The sequence below is a fragment of the Macaca thibetana genome, chromosome 2, assembly GCF_024542745.1.
Source record: "Macaca thibetana thibetana isolate TM-01 chromosome 2, ASM2454274v1, whole genome shotgun sequence".
Taxonomy (NCBI): domain Eukaryota; kingdom Metazoa; phylum Chordata; class Mammalia; order Primates; family Cercopithecidae; genus Macaca; species Macaca thibetana.
The window spans coordinates 90487064-90496166 of NC_065579.1; the positions used below are offsets into that span (position 1 = coordinate 90487064).

Genomic DNA, 9103 nt, shown 5'->3' on the forward strand with positions numbered 1-9103 from the left:
CCAACTCACCAAAGAACATGGCAAGCAGTTGATATGAGAAAAGAGACTGATACTAACTCAGTTACCACAGCCTATTTCTTTGGCAAAAAATCAGTGGATCTCTGAGGTCATTTCTGGAAATTGTGCCTCTAAAACTAAGTGTCAGTAGTCCTTGGTCATCAGCTAGTTTTTTAGTGTCCTCGTGCTGGTCTCTGGGGAATGAGAATGTTTGTGTTAGATGAGACTCTAGAGAGCATTTGGCTCAACTCCCTTGTTTTGGAGATAAGGAAAGGTAGCTTCATAGTATGGTGACAAGATTGAGAGCTCATGGCTGCAGTCAGCTCACAGGCCAGAGCTCTCTGCAGCCCAGCAAATGGCTTCCCATTCCTTCTCCATTTGTCATGTTTCCCTCCCTTACTTATACCCACTTTTTTTCAGTCTCTCACTTGAAACAGACAAAATGACAAAAGGGAGGGGAAGATAATAATATGAATAAACATATTTTGGGGCAACTGTGCACTATACACTACAGAGTATACCCAAAGGGAATTTAGCAATTCTAATTTGTCCTTTTGGGGAAGGCTCCTAGACGACAGGGGCTTTGCTATCTTGTTTACAGATGGGTGCATTCCGCATATCCCCAGGTTCACCTGAATGCTCACTAAATACTCCTGGTCATACTGTTTCCTTCATCATTCTCCTCTTCAAGATTAAATAAAATCTCAGGGGTTACTCAAAGCAAGTAACACTTAATAAAACTCCCATTTCAACTATTATAACATAGGGACATTTTTAATATGTCCTTTCTTTACACAAAAAGTCTAAACTTAGGGTTAAGAAGTAACTAACACAGCAGTCTTTGGATCTTAAACAAGGACTTCAGATGGCTTATGGCTCCATCATTTTCAAATAATAACCCTGTTTTCACTGGTTGTTCTTGATAGAGACTCTGTTCCCTCAATTGGAACATCAGTGGACCCTCTCTTTTCTACCTTTAAAATTTTTCAGGGGCTTCTACAGACACTACATGCACAGATCTCCAGCCAACATGTTGAATGCATGTGTTAGAAAGAAGAACAATGATTTTGGGAGCAGAAGTAGCCCGGGCTGAATCCTGGCTCCTCCATTCACCAACTGGTGAATTTGGGCAAATTTTAAATTTCTCTGTTTCCTTATTTATAAAATACAGACAAACTACCTCTCTCAGGGTTGTAAAGAGAAAATGAAATAATGTAGGCACTCAATAAATGGTAGCCATTATTACTGTGCCTGTTGAATTAATGCAAAACATAAACAAAAGGAACCACCACATGGCAGTATGACTTTCTAACCTTTTAATGAGACTCATTTTGTTTGGCACAAAGATCTAGATCGGTGATCTGGTGGATGTGTTGCTTAGTGTAACTGCCCACCATGGCGAGCATTATATTGCTGGTCCCTAGAAGCATTTAAGGAGAGGCGTTATAGTCAGCAGTGGGATGCATGCCAACTGTTTTATTGATGATGCCTATTTGGACCACAAGGCCAGCCAGCATTTGGGCCTCAGGAAGAATATGGCCCCATTCATGTCATTACTCCACAATGCGGCGGAAAGACTGGACAGCTGGGGAAACTGCACCCCAATCGATGGGCTTCCGGTACTCCTTCTTGTCCAGGAGGTACTGCCTGCCACGGTAGTTGGGTAGCTCATAGAAAATCCAGACACCCTCCAGCACCTTACAGGAGTGGATCTCTCGCATATGAAATTGCTCCATGATGGAAGGGCAATCTTCAGTGGTTTCATACATCTGACCATTAAAATCCCCTTTCTCAAAGATCTGAATCTTATACTGGCCTCCACTAGGCTGAAAAGACACAGGAGAAAATGAACAGAAACCATTACGGAAATCACCAGCAGGTCAAGAACTTAGAGAACAGTATTGCTCAGAACTTATCACCTTGAAAGCTAGATGATCTGAACTCCCATCTCACCATGTACTGATTAAAACAGCTAACTTTCAGTAAGAAAAAATTAATTCTTCAAAACACTCAAGAGGCAGAGACAGCACCCTGGAAATTAGTGTAGTCATTCTTGTGATGAACTGCTCTAAGATGTTATTCAAGCCCCAGCAGCCAACAAGCAGCTACTCATTTAGAGGTAGAAAAGACTCAAGAAAATTTTCACCTAAAAGCAAGAGAAAGCAGACAGAGGGTATGGGAAAGACAGGGACTGCACAGTCCCCAGACTCACCAGATGAACAGCTCTGCAGGAGCTGAGGCGGTCATTGAGGCCCATCCAACGCTGGTATTCAGGGTACTCTCCCTGGGGTAAGATGTACATGTACCCAGCAAAGTTGGGCCTTTCGTAAACAGCCCAGGTGCCTCCTTCCACTTTAATGGAGTTGCAGCGACTTAGGTATGTGTGGAAATCTGCACAGTCGCAGTCACAGTCATAGCGACGGCCTTGAAAATTTTTGTCTTCATAGAAGGTAATCTGAAGTAGAGGGCCAACAGAGAAAGAGCTGAGGAGTTGGGGGGCTTAATTCACAGATAAAAATTAGGAATATAATGCCTACTTTAGAAATTTCTTTCTCCTCAATTTTGAGGAAAAATATGTAGTTGTATGTCACCTTACAACATTGCTTTCTGACAGACAACTTCAGTTGTCAACAACAGAAATGAGTACTTCCTGAAAGCTGAACATGAAGCAAAACAGAAGAGGGCTCTAAGAGAAGCGAGCAGTCTCAGACTCAAGTTCATTTTCCTTCCTTTATGTTCCCACAGCTCTCTGTACTTACCACATTATATTATAAATTATCCATTTATATGTCTACGCCTCCCACCAGAATCCTAGTACACTTTTTCCAAGGCAAGTACACTTTTTCCAAGCCTTATTTGAGCTATCAATCCTCTATGCCCATCACTTGACTTCAATAATTGTTTCATGAAGATGAATGACTCCTAGGTGATATGGAAGATACAAAGAGAAAAATAAAACATAAACCTTAGCTTTAGAGAGCTTATTTTAGATGGATGTAGAGATTTCATATATGAAAATATATCATATTATGTTCTTTATTATTAGTTTATTGCCAACAGAGTAGTTGCAAAGTAACAAAATGATAAGGCAAGAATGCTCCTTGCCTCCAGTTATCAAGTTTCTACCACAATGCCTGGGGTAAGTCTCTGATGGCACTGAAAAATATGCAGCCCTGTGAAACCAGAAACAGTAAGTCTGGACTACAGAGCTCTCTCTCCACGATTAGCCTTACGATCTTCATCCAGCCACCTCTCTGAGCTTCAGCTTCCTATTTGAAGACTACAGCAGACTGGAAGTCCAGGGTTTAAAACAACTCTCAGAGCTTTTCTGGCTAAAACAGGAGACAGAGTTCCTGGGAACTCCCAAGGATTCACCAAGCGGTTCCTGAAAACCATGATGAAAACTACAAATGGGCTACAGAGCTTGTCCCTTGTTATTCAATAATTCCACAATATTTTCATCTTTTTTTTTTTTTTTTTTTTTAAGATAGAATTTCAGATCAATGCTAGGTTATAAACTGAAATCACAGGTGTCATGCTTTGAACAGTTAATTACCCGGCATTATGCTGCCACCTTGTGGCTGATTTACTTTATGGACTTCAAGGGAGAAAATTATGTGAGTCATTTCAGATGAAAGGAGCAGAGCCAGGTATTGTCTTGACAGGATCTTTGAGCTGAGGATTGAAGGATAAGTAGGTATTTTCCAGAGGCAAATGAAAAGGAACAAACATGTTCAAAAGAATAAAGAAGTGAAAGAACATGGCCCATTATAGGGACAATAAGTAGTTCATTAAACCCAGTACATATTGAACATGTGGTGAAGTATTAGAAAATAAAGCCAGAAAAATGACACAAGAACCACGCTGGAATCTCTTTGGTGATTATGAGTGAGCTGGACTTAGTAGTGTGTGTCTAGAAACAGATGGCTGCTGTGGGCCAGGTGAGATATGATGACGGCCAACCAAAATGCAACTCCAATGTGAATGATGATGAGAAACCAGTAAAGAACTTCAGGATTTGGTGACTAATTAGATGGAGGGAATGAGGAGAGGAAGAAACCAAGAATGACTCACAAAAAGGCATAAAACCTCATTCTCCTCTACCCTGGGTATTTCTTTCTATCTAGATACTAATATACTAATAATTATTTCCCTCCACCTTAATCTTTCCCTTCCCTTCCCATTTATTTCAACTATTCTCTTTCCTGTTCCCCAAAAGGGTCATTTTTCCTTCCCACCCCTAAATCATCTACTTCATCTCCTTTACCCCCTGCCCAAATTTCTTTATGTGTTCAGTTCCCTTCCCATCTTAGCACAGTATATAGATTCAGATACATGGCACCTCAGTTTATGGATGAAGAAAAAAAAAAAAAACCCAGTACTACTGCTTTCTTGCCATGTGACCTTGGACAGGGCAATTAACCTTACTCTACAGCTCTTCATTTGCAAAACAGCATGACAGTGTCTCTTGCAGATGGTATGTTCTGAGGGTCCAAGGGGATGTTGATAAAGTACTTAGTTTAATAGCTGACTCACAATTGGCAATAAGCTTTTGCTACAGTTTTTACAGATGAAGAAGTTAAGTGATTGGCCTAATGTCACTACCTAGTTACAAGTTAGTTGCAGACAAGCTGGTGAGCTGCAGTGCAAAACTCCTGGTGAGTAATCTATTGTTCACTTTATTTTCCTTTGCTGTCTTTCTGCCTGCACAGTTAGCTTCGTTTAACATGGCAGCACTTACTCTCTTGGACAATAAACAAGGCTGGGCCTAAGCCTGAGGGGCCCTTCCTCGTGACCTGTGGAGAGATCTTTAGGAAGGTCAAATAACTTATCTGAGAATGGATAGATTCTAAACTCCTTAATTCATATGTTCTATTTGCCTTTGGTTTTTGACCAAATAGTCACCAAGAAGAGCCTTTGCAAAAGATATCCTACGGGAAATGAAGTTAATAATACTATTGATTTCACTTCATAGTTTCTCACATTTACTGCCTTCTGCACATTTGCTTGACTAATTATCAATATCTGCTAAGTAAAAATATACATGACACCTGATAAGGTCACCTGATGTCCACCCTCCCAGGAGACCAGCCAACCATCCAACAGTTGAAACAAAGCCCTCACCCTGTTGCTATGGAATCATTACTGAGCTCCAAGACTAAGCTCTCTTTTCAGTGGGAGACCTTCTATATCTCAGAGCCAGAGAATGTTGCACCGAGCTGTGCTCAATTTCTATTTGTAGAATAACCATGAAATCCATGCTATTGTCAGCTTAGAGGTTTTGACCCTTGGGCAAAACATTTTGTAGAGAAGGCTAAGAAATGTGCAGAAAGTTTTCTCAGAAATTGTTACAAAATTCCTATCATTATTAGGTTTATTTGTGGAAAAATGGCCTACTAATCCAATACAGCAGAGAGAAAAATGTCTTGAGTATCCCAGAGGTAATGAAAACATACTTAGTTAAATCTATTCCTTTTGCCAAGCCCATAACTCCTCTGATTAAACTGCTAGCAGGATAGTGGGAAAGGAAGAAGCAATGAGAAAGAGTAAGAAATAATTTACTATCTCCTTTACCCTAGCAAGCAAAAGTTATTTAACTAAATGAACAACTCAGCTATAAATAAAAAAGAGTACACTATTACTACTCTGCAAATCTTTAAAAGCAGATGTTTTCATCTAAGATGGCTGTATAACAGCTTTACCTCAAGACACATGGATATCCCTCCTTTAAGGACTTAAAATTCTTTTTTAGTGGATTTGCATGGTATATTTTCAAGAACCTCAGAGCACTAAAGACACTAAATTACAGAACAAGTTAACAGGTACCTCTGACATGATGCAACAGGAAGTACACAACATTGCCTATGTAGCTTTCTTGGCAAAGATATTTATTCTGAATCTAAACATGAGGAAACAATTAGACAAATCTAGATTACAAGACTTCCTAAAAGACATCTAACCTAGGTTCTGAAAAATGTCAGTGTCTCAACAACAACAAAAGGGTAGGGGGACTTTTTTAGAGAGGCTAAAAAAATTGAAGAGAATAAAGAGACATGACAACCAAGTGCAATACACGTTTTTGATCCTGTATTGGGGAAAAGGCCACCATGAAGCACGTTTCTGGGGACGATCGGGGAGATTTGAATATGGTCTCAATATTAGCTATTGTATTTATGGTAAATCTTGGGGACACGCTAATGATACAGTGTTTATACAGGGAAATGCCCTAGTTTTTAGGAGATACATGCCTAAATACTCAAGGCAAAAGTATAATAAAGTTTGCTACTCATTTTCAAATGATTTAGTAAAGAGAAAGAGATGGAGATAGGAGAGACCAAATATGGCAAAATGTCAACAACTGGAGAATATAAGTGAAAGATAAACAAATATTCATTCAACATTTCTTTCCCATTCTTTGAAGATTCAATGGGTTTGAAAATTTTCGAATAGCTGGGGGTAAAAATCACGCAGCGGTTTTGTCTCATCAGTGGAAGAGCTAAAAAGAAGATGAAGGCATATTCCCTCATTCCCAAAGCCCTACCTGAGAGAATAATTTCCAATCCAGCAATCGTGAGTCAAATACTTTAGAGGCAATTTTCTGACTAAAAGGGAGCACTTTATTTGGGGAACAAGTAAAAATAATTGCTTGACTGAAGGAGAGATGTAGGAGTTTATTACCTGATTAGCCCATCCACTTTGGCCTTTTAGAACACTAATGGTTGAGGCTATATTTCAGAAAACAAAATTTTAATTGATTATTAAAAGTTTTCTTCTCCATATAATCCCCATTAGCATGTCTTATTCCTATGGAGAATATCAGTTGCATAGAATATTAGTTGCTAGAAGGCAGAAATAATAGTGATATTTATAAATTACCTGTCTAGTATTCAACATAGCACCGTACATAAAGATAAACCCTTAATAATGTTTGGTAATTCTGTTAAGAGTAGAAAATATAATAAGCATTTTTTAATCTTCTCTCTCAATCCCAGTTCTCTAACCACTATCATACTCACCTCTAGGCAAAAAAGCAAAAGCTTTTCTGTGTGTTTAATGTATCATTAGGTGAAAAGTGGGTAGGCTAAAAATCAATATGACTACTTACCTTGGTTCCAGTTTTAGACATTTTTGGTGCACAGACTGGTTTGCCCAGTGCTGAAAGAAATTCAGGAATGGCTACAGAGAGTTAGAGGCACAGTGACATTTATATGGGCTGGTTTCAGTCAAACATTTGCTTAGTCATGAGAACAGGATCCAAAAATTGAGTCAGTCATTTAGACGCTATTGATGGTTTCTAGAAAAAACAACTGGGATTATAAAATAAAGGAAAGCTTCAGTACCGCCTTTAATGCTTACCAAGCCCTGCTGCATTATAGACTTTGCTGAGTCAAGAAACCAAAACCCAGACGAAGTTGTAAAAATTAAAAACAAAAGAGTCCCTTTTTGCTTTTTTTTTTAATAGGAAGCAGCCTCTTTGAAATTCCTAATGTCCTTTTTCTTCAACAAAGCTTGTAAGAGGTAAGAGTCAGAAGACTATCTCTAATTCTGGACAGAAGCGACATGTTCTAAAAGCAACAAAACTTACATGACAACTAAATGCAATGCATGATCTTGTGTTTGGGGAAAAAAGTCACTATAAAGAACACTGCTGGGACAATCAGAAACATTTTAATATGGACTGTAAATTAGATAATGCTATTGTACCAAAGTTTCACTTCTTGAATTTGATCATTGTACCATGACTAGGTAAGAGAATGTCTGTTTCTAGGACATGTATGCTATCATTTAGAAGAAAGGTTCAAGATGTCTGCAACCTAACTCTCAAATTGTTGCGCAAAAATAAAACAATACTATCATGTCAAGAGTGGTAAAGAGAATGTAGCAAAATGTTAACAACTGGCAAATCGAATCTAGATAAAGGGTATGTTACAGTTCACTGACTTATTCTTGCAACTATTATTTAATTTTTTCAAAACACAATTTCTTTTTAGAAAAAGAGCTCTAATTCATAAGAAGGGTGCCACTGTATGTAGAAAAGTGACTTGGGACTCCTGAATTTGCCAAGGGTTACCTAATTAAACACAACCTGCTACCAGCTAGGTGGTCTTCTTTGCCTATAATACAACATTCAAACCTGTTCGGAGAACATTTTTTGGCCCTAATACACCTCTGACTTTAGGAATGAGATTGCATCTTATGTAAATACAAAACAACAACAACAACAAATTAACTTTTCTCCATTTTTAACTTTAACTGATCAAGTATATTCTCAAAAGTCCAACTTCCTCATCTTTCTATTAATAAAACTATCCAACAAATATCTTAATAAATGGGATGTATTATGGTCAATTCAGAAAATGGCAAATGTGCCTTGATATAAAGATTACTGAGAAAATATTAAGCTATATGCTTAGTTTTCTGAATTTTATAAACTTTAAAAAAAGTGTCTGAGTATCATTTATTTCATTAACAAATAGCAATATCTAAAATATATTTCTGTTACTCCAGTGTTTATTCGGTAATAGTCTGCTTCTTAAATTTCTTTTTAAAATAAAAACTATGTAAACTTCAATTAGAATTAAACATTCTGAGGGTTAATTTTTACTTTAGAAATACAAAAGACTTTTTTGATAGAATTACTAATTAAATGGCCAGAGAGCATACGAACCAATGTTTATCAGCAATCTGATTCGTTTCACTCGTTTGGTAATTTGACAATTGCACTCACTTATCTGAAAGAAGGTTTTCCCAGTCAAATGGAAACTTTACTTGACATTTTGAGGAATAACACTGCAAACCTTTTCTAAAATTAAAAGTAAAGCTATATCTTTTACAAAAATAGGAAATATTTCTTTGGAGTTTGTTTATTGAAAATTTGAAGCAGGACGTGAAAAATAAAGATTTTTTTACACAATTTCATTAAGTTCCATACTTTAAGGACTGAAATATAGTATAAAACTATTTCTGCTATATCTATATACCAACACATCATACTTTCTTTCCAATTATTTTTTAAAAGGAGTAGCAATTTCCTTTTAAATAGTTACAAAGGACTGTAAAACTCTTATTTAACTCTAGAAAGAATAAAATTCTTTCATCACACAAA

At 37.5% G+C, this 9103-nt stretch overlaps 1 protein-coding gene across 1 annotated transcript; it reads right to left on the bottom strand.

Moving 5' to 3' along the window:
* Positions 1-1298: 1298 nt before the first annotated feature.
* Positions 1299-9028, bottom strand: CRYGS (crystallin gamma S). Its single transcript, XM_050778333.1, has 2 exons — positions 2210-9028; positions 1299-1823 (listed from the first exon to the last, which is right to left on the bottom strand). Exons 1-2 carry the CDS (start codon positions 2297-2299, stop codon positions 1551-1553), a joined length of 363 nt encoding a protein of 120 aa, XP_050634290.1. The 5' UTR covers positions 2300-9028; the 3' UTR covers positions 1299-1550.
* Positions 9029-9103: the final 75 nt, after the last annotated feature.

Bases quoted from the DNA above. Each gene is read 5' to 3' on its own strand.
- CRYGS (XM_050778333.1), bottom strand. From the start codon at position 2,299: ATGTACATCTTACCCCAGGGAGAGTACCCTGAATACCAGCGTTGGATG. The intron at 1,824-2,209 runs GTGAGTCTGGGG...GTGTCTTTTCAG, and splicing joins CCTGCAGAGCTGTTCATCTG to CCTAGTGGAGGCCAGTATAA.